The following is a 17453-nucleotide window of genomic DNA, read 5'->3' as shown; positions in this document are numbered from 1 at the left end:
GTAACTTGTAAATTTCAATTATCTGTTTTATCTTTCTTAGCACCAAGTTGCCAGGAGCCTAGCAAACCTGTTATTTTCCAAGCTCTAAATATCAAGGTTTAACCTAAAGCCTGTATCAGCAAACCTCCTGAGTTGGATATTTGGATGTACTGTCTGTTTCAAATATAAGGCAATAGTGTGGCTTGCGACTGGACAAGGTCTCTCGCAGGGCCACAGACAAGGAGAGATCCTCCATACATCAAGCGAAAACTATTATGGGAAAATCTTCTCGTGCAATATAAGATACAAATTTTTAAATGTCTTTGAGTTAGGGCTCTGGGGTAGACAAATTTTAATGTGATACAATAGATAATATTTAATGAAGGAAAGAGAACATGGTTGGAATAATCAATATTTGTGATGCAACAACAATTGCATTAGATGCAAAATAGAGGTTTTTTCTTGATCAAACTACAAGTATAAAACTCTATGATATTGATTCTGCAAGAATCTTTACAAAATAAATATTTTATTTGCTTCCCTTTCGTATAAGTTTTAATTTTTTAGAGTCTCTTAATTTTTGGTATATTTCTTTTTCGGACCTTCTCTGGTAAAAAAGATAGATCTTTGTTCTATTTATCTCTTGGATGGTTAAGCTGGAGGAGTTGGCTTTGTTGGCAATAAAAGCCATCTGAGAATAGATCCATGCTCAAGGCCTTGATATGTGTGCTGGCTGGATCAAAGGCGCGATGCGTGTCAATAAAAGGCATTTATGAACAATAAATGCCATCGCTTCGGGAACCTGCAAAATTCCGTTCCAAAGTAGCAGCTCTCAATGGCCTCAGTGCCGGTTCGTTGTTTGTGCTTTCGGTCTGAGTGGTGTTATCCTTAAAATGCAAGAAAAAAATTTCCTCAGTGAAACTTTGTTATCTTGATATTGCACAGATCAATTTGCAATCTAATAAAAAAAATAATTTTTTATGCAAAAAAAATAATTTTTATTCAAAAATTTATATATCTTTCTTCATTGCAATTCATGTTTATTTATAGGCAAGTCATGGATATTATAAAAAGACATAAAAATAAAAGTTCAAGAGTCACTTTGATATGAGTAACTCATATAATAAAAGACAGAAAATAAAAGGTTAAGAGTCATCTTGATATTAGTAATTTACACAATAAAAATATTAAAGCCAAAATCAAATTCTCAAAAGACACTTATCTATTCAAATACCAACAACTTTCCAACTATAATTCTGATTTTAATGTTCTTGGGCTTGTTGGAAAGAAGAAAAAGAGACCTACAACTTTTATTTTAATAACTTTTTCAAATTTGGTCATTTAATATCCTGAAAATGGCATGCAAATTGTATGACGTCCATGCACCTGCATCATATTCTCCTGGTTGAAGCTCAACTCGTCCTCGAGTTGTCCAATGCCTTTTTATCATCATGATATGGACTTAGATCAGAAGTATTGAAGGTAGCGGAAACACTATACTCACAAGAAAGTTCAATTTGATAGGCATTTTCTCCAATATGTTTAAGAACTCGAAATGGTCCATCGGCACGATCTTGTAACTTGCCATAATGTCCATGGGGGAACCGTTATTTACGAAGATGAATCCATACAAGATCACCTTCTTTAAATGATGCTGGACGACGATACTTATTGGCTTTCTTCTTAAACTTTTGATTGCTCTTTTCAATCTTGAATCGAACTTGCCCATGCATTTTTTTGATTTCACTAGCCCTTGCTTCTGCATCACTGCTAAATCAAGCAACATGAGGAAGGAGAGCTAGATCAAGGAGGCCATTAGAATTGCACCCATAAACGATCTCAAAAGGACTAGCACCGGTAGTAGAACTACTTGAGCGGTTTTATGCAAACTCCGCTTGAGAAAGAATTATGTCACATTGCTTCTTGTTGTTGCTCAAATAACTTCGAATAAGATTACCAAGGCTTCAATTCACCACTTTAGTTTGACCATCGGTTTGTGGATGATGAGAAGAATTGAACTGAAGTTTGGTGCCCAATTTCGCCCATAGAGTCCGCGAAAAGTGTCCTACAAATTTTGGATCTCGGTCCGAAATGAAAGTCTTTGGGATGCTATGAAGTTTGACGATCTCTCGAAAATAAAGATCGGCAATTTTAGATGCGTCATGGGTCCTCTCACAAGGTACAAAATGTGCCATTTTAGAAAATCGATCAACAACTACCACGACCAAGTCCTTTCCACATTAAGTGCGAGGAAGACCAAGGATGAAATCAACACTTACATCCTCCCATGGAGCTTGAGGTTCAGGAAGAGGAGTATAAAGGCCGGTGTTTTGAGCTCGACTTTTGGCAATATGGCAGGTTCGACATAAGTTGACATGTCTTTCTACGTCCTTTTTCATCTTTGGCCAAAAGATTTTTTTTTTGATAAGGATTAAAGTCTTGTCTCGGCCAAAGTGTCCTCCAAGCCTCCATCGTGGGCTTCTTTGATGATTGCTTGGCGAAGAGAGCAATTAGGCATACATAATTGGTTATCTTTAAACAAGAAACCTTTTTGAATTGAATAATCTTCATGAGGAGCATCACTGCATCGAGCCCAAATCTTGCCAAAATAATTATCATTAGAATAGAGATCTTTGATAAAATCAAAACTGATTACCTTAATCTCCAAGGTTGATAGCAAAGCATGTCTTCGACTAAGAGCATCCGCAACTTGATTGAGACTTCCGACTTTATGATGGATAGTGAAGGTAAAAGATTGCAAAAATTTAATCCACTTGGCATACCTTGCACTAAGCTTGTGTTGAGTATTGAGGAATCGCAAGGCTTCATGATCGGAGTAGAGAACAAATTTCTTAGTCACAAGATAGTGCTGCCAATGATAAAGTGCCTCAACAATAGCATAAAATTCTTTATCGTATGTTGAATAGTTCTTTCGCCCATCTCCAAGTTTGGCACTAAAGAAGGCTATAGGACGTCCTTCTTGACTAAGCACCGCGCCAATACCCACATTAGAGGCATCACAATCCACCTCGAAAATCTTTTCAAAATCCGGCAAAGCAAGGATAGGGGCCATTGTCATTAACGCCTTAACTTTCTCAAAATTTTCTTGAGCCTCCATAGTTTATAGATAGGAACCATCTTTCAAACAATTTGTGATGGGGACCATAATAGAACTGAAATGCCATATAAACCTTCGATAAAAAGTGGCCAACCCATGAAAGCTTCGGATCTCATGAATGGTACGAGGTACCGGCCAACCAGAGATAGCTTCAATCTTCTTAGGATCAACTTTGATGCCGTTGGCGGTGACCATGTAGCCCAAAAATATTAGGCTATCGGTCAAGAAGTCACATATGCGAAGGTTGACATAGAACTTCTCCTTTTGCAACATCGTAAAGATTTATCTAAGATGCTCCAAGTGTTGCTCTTGATCCCTAGACCAAAATGTCACCAAAGCAAACAACGACAAATTTTCTTATATAAGGCTTGAAGATTTGATTCATTAGGCGCATGAATATGTTTGGTGCATTAGAGAGCCCAAATGGCATTACAAGCCATTCATATAGTCCATCTCTTGTCGTGAATGTCGTCTTCCATTCGTTACCCAGTCTCATGCGAATTTGATGATAGCCACTTCGAAGATGAAGCTTGGAGAAGATGCAAGCACCGGCAAGTTGATCTAATATGTCATTCAACTGAAGGATTGGAAAACAGTATTTGATGGTGATCTTATTAATAGCTCGGCTATCAATAGACATGCGCCATGTTCCATCCTTTCTGGGAACAAGTAAGGCAGGAACCGCACGTGGACTCATACTTTCACGTACCAAACCTTTGACTACCAACTCGTTCACTTGTCTTTGCAATTCTTCATGCTCCTTGGGACTCATTCTATATGCCACCTTGTATGGTAAAGTTGCACCTGGCATAAGATCAATGCAATGTTGAATTTCTCTCATTGGTGGAAGACCAGAAGGAATTTCATTAGGAGCCACATCTCGGAATTCCTGCAAAAAAGAAGTAATGTTAGGTGGCAATAAATTGCCCTCCGGGTTAGATTCCACCATCACGAGAGCATATGCTTGGGAAGCTTCTCGAATTTCAACTTTAAATTCTGCCATGGACAAAAAGGTATTTTCCTCTCCCTTAATGGGTTTGGATGTGTTATCCATTCTTGAAGGTCCAAGGATTATTTTGACACCATCCTTTAAGAATGCATAAGTATTTTTGTATCCATCATGAATGACCCTCCTATCAAATAACCATGGCCTCCCCAAAAGTAAATGGCAAGCATTTATAGGAACCACACCGCACCATATTTCATCACCGTAACTTTTCCCAATTGAAAATTGAATAAGGCAACATTTGGAAATTTTTATTTCACTTCCTTTCTTGAGCCAAGAAAGAGAATATGGGTGGTAGTGAGATTCCGTCTTGAGTTTCAACTTTTTCACCATCTCCGTTGAGATGCAATTCTCGCAACTTCCTCCATCGATAATGACATTGCAAATTTTGCCATGAGCTGTACATCGAGTATGAAAGATGTTGTACTGGAGCCACATGTGATCATCTTCGCTTCGTATTGAATTTAGGGTTCGACAGACTACAAGAGCTTCACCATGATCACAATATGTATGTCTTCTTCAATTTCATCATATATAGAATCTGACTCATTTTCTTCATCGTCACCTTCTTCGACAAGGGAACCATTCTTCTATTTGGACACTCAGAAGCAATATGCCTATAGCTAGAACACTTAAAACATTGAGGTCGAGATGATGTTGGCCGAGAAGAAGATGAAGCATCTTTTCTCACCGTCATGGTTGGCTTGGATGTAGAAGACGAATGAGACTACAATGCACTCCCCCGGTTAGAAATGCTTTCACGCTTAAAATTTCGGCCTCCAGGAGCATTTGTTGAACCCTTTTCTCGCTGTTGTTGAAGTTGGCGTTCCACCTTAGTAGCAAGTTTAATAACATCATTAAGAAAAATAAAAAAATGGAGGTGTACCATATCATGGATGTCACGCCTCAATCCGCTAAGGTAACGAGCTATTGTTTGCTTTTTGGGCTCCACTATACTATAACGAACCATAAGATTGTCGAACTCTTCAGTGTACTCCTCCACGATTCGCATCCCTTGAGTGAATTGATACATAGTGAGAAATGCATCTTAAAGGTAATTTTCGGGAATATACTTTTTGCGAAGCTCTTTCTTCATTTTCTCCCAAGTACGGATCTTAGATTTGCCCTCCTTTGGTCTTTGCAACTTGAGGCGCTCCGACCAGATTGATGCATGCTTTCGAAGCTTGATGGCTACAATCTTCACTTTAAGCTCATCAGGGATCTTTTTGTAGTCAAAGATCCGCTCAACAGTGTTGAGCCAATCGAAAAAGATGCTGGGTTGCATTTTTTCTTCGAACTCGGAAATGTCTACCCTGATATTTGGAAATCAAAATTGATGACGATATTGGTGAGATGAAGAAGAGTTGCTCCTCCTACCACGACGAGAACTTTGGTCACGAAAGGTGTTGCGATCTTCTTTAGTGGTGCCGCTCTCCTCCTCACTCCGATTTTGCTCATAACGAGCCAACCTTTCGGTAAGGTTTTGGACTTGCCGCCGCAACTCATCATTCTCTATGTCGCGAAGATCTCGCTCCCTATGAGGTTCTTCATCGCTAGAAGGACCTTGGTTACCTCGGCTTGCCATAGTTGGTTGAAGCCTGTGTCAACACCACCACGAGAAATGCGATAGGATCCCTCTCGAAACGTCAAGAGATGATAACCTCACTCTGATACCACTTAATACCGCTTGGATCAATTTGCAATTCAATGGAAGTTAAAAAAAAGACGAACAATTTCTTGTGCAAGAAGGAAGATAACTTTCATTTAAAACTTGGATGCCTCTCCTCGTTACAATTCATGACTATTTATAGGTAAGTCAAGGGTATCATGAAAAGACAAAAGAAAATGAAAAGTCAAGAGCTACCTTGATATAGATAACTTATATAATAAAAGACAAAAAATGAAAGGTCAAGAATGGTAACTCATACAATAAAAGACATTAAAGCCAAAATCAAATTCTCTTAAAAAATTTGAAAGGTCAAAAGACACATGCCTCTTAAAACACCAATAACTTTCCAATCATAAATCTGATTTTAATGTTCTTGAGCTTGTTGGAAAGAAGAGAAAAAGACCTATAACTTTTATTTTAATAACTTTTTCAAATTCGATCATTTAATATTCTGAAAATGACATGCAAATTGTATGACGTTTATGCACCTACATCATATCTCAAACTAGTTTGACCCGCTCTGGCCTCATAATTCGCTTCAAACTGAATACTGCATGTACCCCGCACGAGAGGAAAATTTGGAATCCAAAACCCCTCCAACTAGTTCAATCTAGGATCCCCGTAGGGGATCCGAAACCTTTGCAAAGTTGCAATTAGTTCACGTGACCGAAAAATTGAAAGAGGCCAACTACAGATTTGAAGGGGGAGTATGAAAATAAAAGGGAGAGGGAGTCCAAACCCCATCCGAGCACCAAGAACCGGCATCCTATTACTACAATAAACACCTTCTGCAGCACAGTTTGTTATCCTCGGGGTACGAATGCCTTGTCGCTAGAAGAACTGAGCAATATCAGAATCGTGAAACAAGCCAAAACGCCGGAGGGGAGGGGGAGGGTATCCTGCAACAAAATGACAAGTACAAAATGGATTCTAACGTTGCATCTCTATTGAAGTTGCTGAAATACTGGTAACAAAAGTCAGAAGCTTAATCTAAATTGGAATGTTCCTCCTCTATACCAACCATCCCGTGTTAATCATGAACAAAAAGAATCTCAAAATACCGAATGTCAAAACCTTTTCAAAATCAAGAAAAACCCATCTCCATATTAAAATAATGACCATTCAAAAAGGACAAAGCAAGCATGGACTCAAGCTAATGGTCCAGGCTACAATTGTTTTAACCTGAACATTATTCGATAAAATAATAGCAAACCACATTATGTTCTACCGTTTACTCAGCACACAACACATGAGAAGACTCACAGATCATCAGCCACTGAAACTGAAGCCATGCATGACTGGCAAAAGAAACTCAGAGTGCTCCCTCGCTCTGGATTCGCCGTATAGGATTACTAGGTTGCAAGCTTAACAGTTTCCTATCAATAATGGGGAGATGATCAGTTGGCTTGAATCCCAAGGGTGGTACGTGCCCGTTCCGGCTCTTGGATGGCTTTGAAGGGTAACCTGATCGACCATGGCTTGTTGATGACTTGTGAAGGGCTGCACCAAGATATCCCCTTCGTGAGCTTTTATGTTCTGTTCTCATGCTGCGATCAAACTGATGAGAGGAAAGAGATCGAGTTGGACGATCCGCGATTTCTTTTGCACCACTTGCTTTTATTGTCTGCTTGTTGTAGAAAACAAGATGAGGGAGAAGACTTAATAAATATTTCTTCAGCTGCTCATCCCCAACATTTTTTTGGGCAGGATTCCCTTCCAAATTTATTGCTTGCAAGGAACCATAATTAGCTGCCAGTTGACCTAGACCTTTTGAAGTAGAGATTTTATTGGAATGCAAGTCAAGAACATTCAATTTGAGAAGGCGGTGGAGGCCTTCAACCTCACTGATCTTGTTACCAGCCAAGTATAGCTCTTTCAAAGAAGAACACGAGGCCAGACCTTCAAAAAGTTTAAGATATGTCTGTCAGACGGGGGAAGAAACAGTTTTAAGGTCTAACTCATTTCCTCTCTCCATTTTTTCCCTTTCAAATGATGGTAAAAGAACTAGGCAATAATGCCACAAGCGGGACTTCACTTTTGAATCGGAAAAAAAGACTGTGGTGCAGCAGGATTACAAAGATTAAGTGGTAGCATATATCTTAAGTACCATATGAGATATATTATAGCATGATAGTCAACATCAATTTTGGATGGACATTTTCCAGCATTCAGCATCTTTTTTTTCTAAATCATGGATTGGATCCTAAGTTGATGCAGGAGATTTTAACCATGGTAACAAATTTCATCCATGGATAAACACATGTTAGGCTGATGACACAATGGATTAAAACTTAAATATGACAGCCTTAGCCTCCATCTTATCACCAAAACCGAAAAAGTAAAGAAATCATGGGAATGGATGCCAACAAGAAAATTTTCACCCATGTCAAGCAGGGATGACCACCAAGCCTCCTTACAACTGTTGAGAAGGCTTTTTTATCAGTCTATGGCACTTCACTGAAGCTGAAATCCTTAGAATTCAACCTATATTGTTTTGTTTTTAAGTTTGTAGACCATGCTTCTTCCACATTAACGTTTATGAACCATCATTCACCACATCCTAATGTTGCTCATGGGGGAAAAACAGAATTCTTTCTTTCAATTTACCTACTTAAAATAATATATTTTCTGGACGGATTAATAATTTGCACAGAGACAAGTGGATGAATATAAAATTTTTCGCTTGCTAATGGGCATTACACTCTGCCTCTCATCCATGTCCACATAATAATACATAATATCATACCATAATTTCACAGATTCTAAGATCAATTTTCTTTAATTACTCAATTTTAGAGTTTGGCATACAATATAAAAGCAGCTTTTCACTACAGAACTCATAAAATATATGTTATTCCAATTGGGAGTGAAACAACTTTTAATGATGAACTGAACCTAGTCTATAACTATTCTAGAAGTGACATTCCAGTATTACATGGATCTGTATGCTGGTTGATATACAAAAGATGGCAATGGCTGTGAAACACTCCAATGCACACCAAATATGTAAAAGGATTTTTTGCACGTATACCCTCCAAGATATATAAAATTGTATGAATACCCTTGTAAAATTGTTATTAGCATATATACCCTCATAAAGTACTTATTTTGCATGTATACCATTTTTTTAGATTTTTTTTTAATATATGTACTCATACTATCTAATGCCATTAACAAAATAAATGATTTAAAATTGAAATGACTGAAATACCCTTATGGATAGTCATGCAAAAATTATATGGATATACATTTAAATAGCAACTTTGCCAGAATATTCATGCAATTACGCATATTTATGAGAGTATACATTCAAAAATAATCCAATAAAAAATAATCAAAATTCAGTAAAGATAATTCATTAATAAAAAATGATAACAAAATAGTTTAAATTATGTTAATATCAACTTTTATAAAATAAATGATATTGTTTTTACAAAATTCTCGCCTAAAAAACAAACAACTCAACATTCATAAATCACTAAAAAAATATTTTACTAATCTAAGCATCTATAATTAATTTAAATTCGATATGCTTTAATCTTTTAAAAAGGATGAAAAAAATGTAGATGTCATAGATTCAATAATGATAATTATATCAAAATCAAATGGAGAATAGCATTACCAAAATGATCGCCTAATATTCCAATTTTGACCGAGTCAAGATCTTAAAAAAGAAAATTGACAATGTGACTCGATCTTTTTTTGACTTGTCAATCCAAATGAATCATAAAGCCTTGGCAAATTTCAGCCGAGTTTTATTTTTTTTAATAAATTTTTTGAATGAGAAATTGCATGAATACCCTGATAAAGTTACTATTTGCGTGTATACGTTTATAACTTTTTTTTGCATATCGACCTATAAAGGTATGTCAGTCATTTCAATTTTCAGCTGTTTATTTTTTAACGATGTTAAATGGTACAGGTATATTTGCAAAAAAAAAATAAAAGGATATACATGCAACTAGTAATTTTACAAGGGTATTAATGCAATTTCGTATATTTAGGAGGGTATATATGCAAAAAAACCCTATGTAAAATGGAATAGTATTTTGTACATTTGGATTTTTAGATTAATTAATTCAATTAATATTATCAATAAAATAATGGATGCTAACATCCACAACTTCCACATACGAGCTCTATTTCCTACTTTCAAAACAAATGATTCAAAGTGCAACTACAGGTCCAATGTATAAAATACAAAGTGCAAATGGGCTATGGATTCCAGCAGAAACATGAAACACACTAGATGCATGCTCATAGCTAAAGCAAAGAAAGCCAACAGATACCAGAGATAAAATATTACTGACACCTATAAGCACAAAGGAAAATTATAAAGATTGTTGACATACCATGACCAATCCTACATATTTTGTTGTAGCTCAGGTCCAATACACGAAGGCGTGTCAGTTCTCGAAGGCCTTCAATGGTTGAGATGTTGTTTTTTGATAGATTTAGCATGTGAAGACCTTTTGGAAGAGCTCCTGCAGTTATCCGCACTGGACACGAGGCAGTGAAAAATTACTGAATCAGAAATATATAAAAGAATCATATGTAAAAACCAAAAGTATCAAGAGTAAACCGAAATGAAAGAGCAAACATAAGGAAGCACTTGCAGAAAAGGAACCGTAATAGATACCCATGAATTTTATTTTGTAACATAAAAAATAATGGATACCTATAGCATTGCCTGACAAATTAAGCACCCTTAAACCAACAAATGTGCTCAGAATTGGGATTGCCACCAACCCAAGATTTGCCATCTGTGCTGACGAAGATGCAGCATTCAAGGTTGAGATGTATTTGTAAGCCACTTCCATGCCAAGACTACTTCTAGCGTCAAGCCTTTTAGCAGCAGCACCACCTACCACTTGGGGATCTTCCTTAGAAGCAGAACTTGAACATTCTCCAAGTTCTTCCACAATTTTATCAGCTTGAATATCAATTTGGCTGATCCAGTCCTCAATTCGCCTAATATTGAATTCTTTGCAGGTCAGTTCAACACAGTTTTGAATAGATCCTTTTTGAAGTTCTTTCCCAGTCTCTGCACCAGCTATTTCAGGTTCCCTCCTGTCAATTTCCTCACCATTGTAGTTGGGATAATCGCCCCCATCAACTGACTGATTGTCATGTTTAAGATTTTGAGACCAATAATTATCATCTCTGTCATGGCCTGCCACCTCATCAAAGCCACCACTTGTGTTGGAGCAAAGACACTCTTCCACTGAATCCACATAGTGAGGTGAACCTTTTCCATTAGTAGACTGATTGCCATGCTTAGACTTTTCACTCATATACATTCCATCTCTTTCCAGATCTTCCACTTCATTATTACCACTTGTGTTAGAGAAATGAGACCCTTCCCTTAAATCTGCATGGCAAATCAAACCCTGTCCACTCACATCAGATGCTCGCGACATGGACTTACAACTGTGCAAAGCCACTTCAGAATGAATTGCTTCTTCACCATCTAAAATCTCAACCCTCCTACCACTTACAGAAGAGAAATTCTCAAAAGATCTGGATCGTCCCATCATCAATTCAGAATTCAGAGAACCACCAGTGGACTTTGCATCATTCACCCCAAGATTAGTTACAGAATGCGATCTTGCAAGCACAGGATGGATATCCAATGCAAAATGTTCAGAGTCAACATGGTCAGCAGATTCACCAACATCATCATGCTGCTCTCCATCAGATTGTTCCAGAATTGCAATAGAGAAGAGGGATTCATGATGCACCGGGTCAGCAAATGAATTAAAAGATTCGGCAATGCCATTTTTCTGACGCTGGCCAATTTTATTGGAGGAACTACCAAATTGCTTCATTTTGTTGTCATTGGAGCGAAGTCTCTGATCAACCTCATCATCCTCAGTGAGATCATCACAAGGGAAGCCTCTATTCTTATCTAATACATTTCCAAGAGATTGACTTTTTCTGAGGCATGCTATCTGAGGAATTCCTTTACCATCCTCAGGACAAGAATAATCATTTAAATCTTCTGATTTCCAGCAAGCTTCATGAGAAGATGGACTAGCGACTTGCTCCACACTGATGTTTGAAAGATTATTGTCATCCATCTTTGGATTTGAACTTGCAGACCCTGCAGGAAAATTTATTGGTTGATCTTGAGAAAGAATTTGATGAGTGAAATGCATTGCTCCACCAGCATGTTGTACAATTTTCTGCAAGGAAACATTTTGGTGTTTCAACGCCAAGATCCACACCTTGTCATCATGAAATCCAAAAAAATATTGCAATTCAGAACAAAAGTCTTTTATGTACCTTTGATTTGTTGTAATGGATAGGAGTGGAGAAGCAGGAAAACCTAACCATTGAAGTGGAATGAAGGAGCAAAGTTTCAAATGCTCATTAAGCACAACGCTGAGAAGTTACGCGTCAAACTAAGGAGGTTACTCCACTTGGATACCAAGGGAATATTGAACTTGAGCAGTTGAAGTAAAGAGTTGTACAAATGGCTATTAGAAGAATGGAGCTACTCTACCATGCATAGTGAATCTCAGTCACTGCTGACATTAGCCATAATCAAGAGAGAGGCCCTCCAAGACACGGCATATTCTCCAAATATAAGATGACGTTGATTCCCACAACAAGCATAAAGTGATCAGCCTATCATAATGACCCCACACCCACTTAGAGGTGCGAGAAGGGAAAGACCTTTTTACAGCGGCCAGAGTGAAACAAAAGCTTTATTGACTAAAAGATCCAGCTCCAAACACATAGATCAGGTGCAACCCTGCTAAAAAAATGAAAATCATGCGAATGAGAAGACAGCCAATTGGACTAGAAAATAATAATGGGTACAGAATCAATTTTACTATAAGAACAACTATCGTATCATTCAGAATCAAATCATTCAAAAGAATGCTGTGAATTCTTGAAACAGAAAAGGTAGTACTCAATAGGCAGTCATTAAGATACTGGAACTGAAGTTTCAATAAAAAATTAAACCACTGATACAAGCGTACAGAGTACAAGCATGTGTTGAATGGGTGAACGCACAAACTAGGATAGATGGGAGATGCTTTATTATTGCATTTTAACCATGAAAAAAAGAACAATATAAGCAAAGGAACTCAAATGAACAAGGTGAAACTACCATGCTTGGTGCTCAAAAAATACAAAGACAAGTACTGTGCGGAGAAAAAAAAGGAAAAAAAACAGCAAGCATAACACCATATCCCTCTCCTTACTGTATTGGAACATTCTGCCTGTAAGTCTCCATCCTCTTGTATGATATCTTGGACACCACATATATGTTCCATGTGGTATCTCTAAGTCTGAACTCACATTGAGTATCTTTCCTGTATTTTAGTCACATAGTCAATTCTCCAAACATTTTCACCATGTCCCAGAGTAGTGCTCGCCCCTTCTTCATACCCTCAGTTACATATATAGCATCTGCAATCATCGAGTTTACCCTTGATTATAGGAGATTTATTCATTTAAAGGACTTCGGCATATAGCATGCCATTGAGTCTACCCTTGATTATCAGAGATTTATTCATTCAGGGAGAGTGCAAGCTGCAAAGAGACAATAGATTCAAGGTGGAGGACTACCATAACATAAACTCTTGCCACATGGCAACTTCTTTTTTCCCCAGCGACTGTTATCCCAAACATTTTTTTCAAATGTTTCATAGTGAACTAAAAGCAACAGATATGCCATGAAGGATCAGAAATAATTAGTCCAGAATACACAATGTTGAGTAGACTCCAATATGCCAAAGAAGTAGTTAAAGCTTCAAGAAAGGAGGTACTCAAGAGATGCATGAAAAAGATTAAGGACTAGGAATCGATGCAGCGGTTATTAAAGAAAGAAGTAAAAGCTTTAAACAATTATAAAACTCTATGCTGTGCTATGGATGAAGGTAATTTGAATTTCCCATTAGAATTAAGTGAAAATTATGGAAACAGGTTAACCAAAAGCCTGAAGAACAAGACTTAGCTAAACCAGAATGAGTTCAGAACATTCTGCAAGATTGTTTGATAAAGTGCTTACAATCCTTTTTATAGAATCACATCACTAGCCGCTATTGCTGCTTTAGTTTTGTATAAAAGAAGGCAAGAAAATTTGAGACTATAGGCCATTAATTTGCTTTATTTATACACGAGTTAATTAGCAAAGCGTTGGTCAAGATAATCGAAGAAAGGCTAGATGATCTAATGTTTGAAAGAACCAAAATCTGTTCATAAAATGGAGCCACATGAATAGAATTTCTGACAGCATAAATGCCAAGTGTGAGTGCTTGTGGCAAGTCAATGTTAAAAGAAATTCCAAAGCCATGTTGATAGTATCATGTCATCTAGTTATTCCATTCCTTTCGCCTCCCCAGAAAGTGTTCTGTTGAATACAGTGATGGAGAAAAGCAACGTTAACCTATTCTCCTTTTTTAAAGACATTAATGTTAGAGATCTCCAGTGGTTTAGGCAATCAATGGGACAGGTAGACTTTAATGTCTGAAACAGGTCAAATCAGAGAAACATATTTATCACATAAATCACACCCTTTCATTTCAGATGAAGTGTGTCCACATCATATGTTCCAGTGGAACTATTTGCAAGTAAATCAACAGGAAAGGTGGACTTAATGTTTGACAAAAGGTCAAGTCAGCAAAACATGTTCTGAGGATAACCTTTTCGGTGTGTCTATGGGATGACTCAAGGTGATAGATAATATGAAACCAAGACAAAAAAACTTATATTGGGTAGTAGAGGGTTGGGATGAATGGTCCATGTAAAGCAAAATTACATTTCTAGATTAGGTATCAAATGAGAGGTAACATGAAAAGAATCAAGTAAAAGAGAACATCATAGTAAACTCGATCTTGACACATGGAAGAAGCATAGGTGGTTTCAATTAAAATTGAGATCATGTTATGCACAAAGGAGAGAGAGAGAAGCATGGATAGATCTGATTTATATCTGATTACATCTTAAGAATTATAGATTTAAAATAACGCATGTCCTATTCCATGCTAAGAGGAAGGACAACATTATAATAGAATGGAGTGTATTTACCAGATATAACAAAATTTTTCATTCTTCTCTGGGACTCTTAACAAATCACACCACAGTTTGAGCAGTCCTACCCCATCTACCTATCTATATCAAAATTATTTGTTATTTAATCATTATCAGCAGTAAGAGAGAAATCTTATGCGACGTGGCAGGATCATCCTCCAAAGAACCATTGCGATTAGTTGCTCTCTTTTCCTCCTCTCCTCCATGCACTGTCTATGCTTCCTTCTCACATGATGGCATGCAAAGTTTACTTAATGCAAGTACCTCCCTAAAGTTTCCATTATATAGTAAGAGATAGTAAGAAGCATGTATTTGTATGTGGTGCAGAAGTATAAATGTCGATAGGATACTGCTCAAGTGAGAAATCTTATAAACAGCTGCGACATACTGCTCAAGTGAGCAATCTTATAAATAGCTGCGACATACTGCTCAAGTGAGCAATCTTATAAACAGCTGCAAGAAGGGAAAAAATGTAGGCCCAAAAACCAGCTTTTCCATGTCTGTTGCTTTGTTGCATTTCATTAAATTCACAGAAACTACATTGCAGGCATATGTGCTTTGCAGTGGGAGGGTGGGTGAGCATATTGGAGAAATTTGAAAATATAAATTTTTGGGTGTACATGTTGGAGAATATCTCCAAACCCTCTCACAATAGAGTTACAACAGAAGAACTTAATCTATAATTGTTTTGTACATTAAGGCATAAAAAAATCTAAACAACATAAAGTTAGGAGATGGGATAACCTGTACTAAAAATCTTCTAAGTTGGAAAAGGAAAGAGTGAACTATTTAGGTTACATTAAAATGTAGCCAAGAGGGAAATTAACGCCACAGGCTTTTATGCATCTTAATGTCTCTAACTCTAACTTGATATGTAATGTATTTAACATGTATAATCCTATTTCCAACAGCAGGCTTTTATGAACTTTGAAGTTCCACAAGTAGATAAAAACATTTAAAGTTTAGACTTTGGTGGGTTGACATCAAATGCAATGTGGCGGAGATTTTAAGTATAAAAGAACAAGACAATCCTCCCACACAAGCATTTGCACCAGTGATACAATTTTAAGAAAATTACTGAAAAAAATATTCTACAGAAGCCATATTTTCGAAAATAATAATCTATTTGCAAAAGATGTTCTACAATATTGATATTTTGTTTATTGTATCTTTGTTCTGTCTAACCTCCTTTTCTTATTTATCATCTTGATAAGGTTTTTTTCACCTCCATACCTCTGCAATCTCACTCCTAAACACGGGATAATCAGACGAGTGAAATTTTTGTTCCTCTCTTCATATAAAACGAAAAGAGAAAAAGAGCAAATGGAACACCAGCCAAGTAAAGGCAATAAATAGAAAGATGTTTTGCAAGATTTCAAACAATTGTAAATACATGGAAATTATAATGTTTTCTAAGAACAAGGATCTTTTTGCCATTTTTTTCATTAGCAACCAAACCCCTAAGAAGTTTTGATAGAGAAGAAAACAAGTTATTCCCTCAAAAGATCACAAAGAGGAAAAACAACGTCAAGTTTCCAATGGCAGGGTGTACCAAAACCATCCTTGACTTGAGAAAAGTGTTTGCGATACCTAATAAAACCTTCCGACCAATAAATTACCAACAAAAAAAACATGTATTGACTTAAAATCAAGACAGATCTCGATCGAAAAAATCTCTCGAATTTATCAATGAAATTCTGCGTTAGCATATATTATACAATATAAAAATCTCTTGAATTTATCAAATTTATAAGAAATCCTCCATCTAACAAAAAGCCGAAGCCTTGCACAATCAAATTCCCTAGAGGTGATCAATCAATTTAAAAGACAACGACCGATGACCCACAGAATGAACCTCTCTGTCTCTCTCTCCCTCCTTCTCTCTCTTGATAAAGCCCTTTATTATGATAAAAAGAACCCATCAAGAAATAGATCAAGAAACCGAAAAGCGAATGTTAGCCAAGAATCAAGCCCTAAAATCCAACGGAAAAGAGGACAAGAAAGCAAACCTTCTCTCCGCCAGATTGGGTCGGAGACTCTCCAAGCCGCGATTTCCTTCAGGATCACCCTCTTCCAGAGAATTATTAATTATTACTGATAAAGGGAAGGAGGGGAAAAGAGTGGCGGAGAGAAAGAGAGAGAGAGAGGAGAGAGGATCCTGCACGAGACGAGAGGTTAAGGTGCGAACAAAGCCTGAGGCGGCGAAGGGCGACCCGTGGGGCTATTTACAGGAGGCGTTATCTCGTTGGCGTGGGCACGTTCAACGCCAAACCCTAACCACAGAATGGGGTGTGCAAATGGGTTGGGTCTAATTTTGAACCCAACCCAATAGAAAATCAGGTTGGATTGAGCCGGATCCACCATTACAATTTTTGATCCAATAAGCCATTAAGATCAGGTCGAGTCTATATATAGCCCGATTTCGGTCAACCCATCCATAGCTTCAGAACTTGTTTGCACCTTCGCGAGCTGTAGCCTGCGGGTCTCAATAAGTTCATAGATTCGAATCGGGTCGGGGCGGATAGTAGGATTGAAAACCCAAAATTACCCAAATTTCAAATGAGTCGGATCAGGTTGGGTCTAAATTCAATATAACCAAATCGATCTAAAAAATGGAACGGCTGCAATTTTAGGAC

The 17453-nt window shown here is 37.2% G+C and overlaps 1 protein-coding gene across 10 annotated transcripts; it reads right to left on the bottom strand.

The window, feature by feature from the left end:
- Positions 1 to 6847: 6847 nt before the first annotated feature.
- LOC103706569 (Outer arm dynein light chain 1 protein) lies at positions 6848 to 17103 on the bottom strand. Of its 10 annotated transcripts, none has more exons than XM_088701177.2 (7): positions 16827 to 17012; positions 12987 to 13194; positions 12278 to 12532; positions 12058 to 12156; positions 10451 to 11957; positions 10125 to 10271; positions 6848 to 7671 (listed from the first exon to the last, which is right to left on the bottom strand). In XM_088701177.2, exons 4-7 carry the CDS (start codon positions 12106 to 12108, stop codon positions 7085 to 7087), a joined length of 2292 nt encoding a protein of 763 aa, XP_088557303.2. In that variant the 5' UTR covers positions 12109 to 12156; positions 12278 to 12532; positions 12987 to 13194; positions 16827 to 17012; the 3' UTR covers positions 6848 to 7084. The 10 variants fall into 10 exon arrangements, with proteins under 10 accessions (XP_088557303.2, XP_088557304.2, XP_088557307.2 ...); XM_088701178.2 differs by having other exon boundaries at positions 12278 to 12529; XM_088701181.2 differs by lacking the exon at positions 16827 to 17012 and adding an exon at positions 13354 to 13435 and having other exon boundaries at positions 12278 to 12529.
- Positions 17104 to 17453: the final 350 nt, after the last annotated feature.

Source organism: Phoenix dactylifera, chromosome 1, assembly GCF_051530095.1.
Source record: "Phoenix dactylifera cultivar Ajwa chromosome 1, Ajwa_hap1_PhDact_Kaust_v1.1, whole genome shotgun sequence".
Lineage (NCBI taxonomy): Eukaryota > Viridiplantae > Streptophyta > Magnoliopsida > Arecales > Arecaceae > Phoenix > Phoenix dactylifera.
Note: the sequence above shows the minus strand (reverse complement) of the source record. Positions and strands in the feature narration are given on the sequence as shown.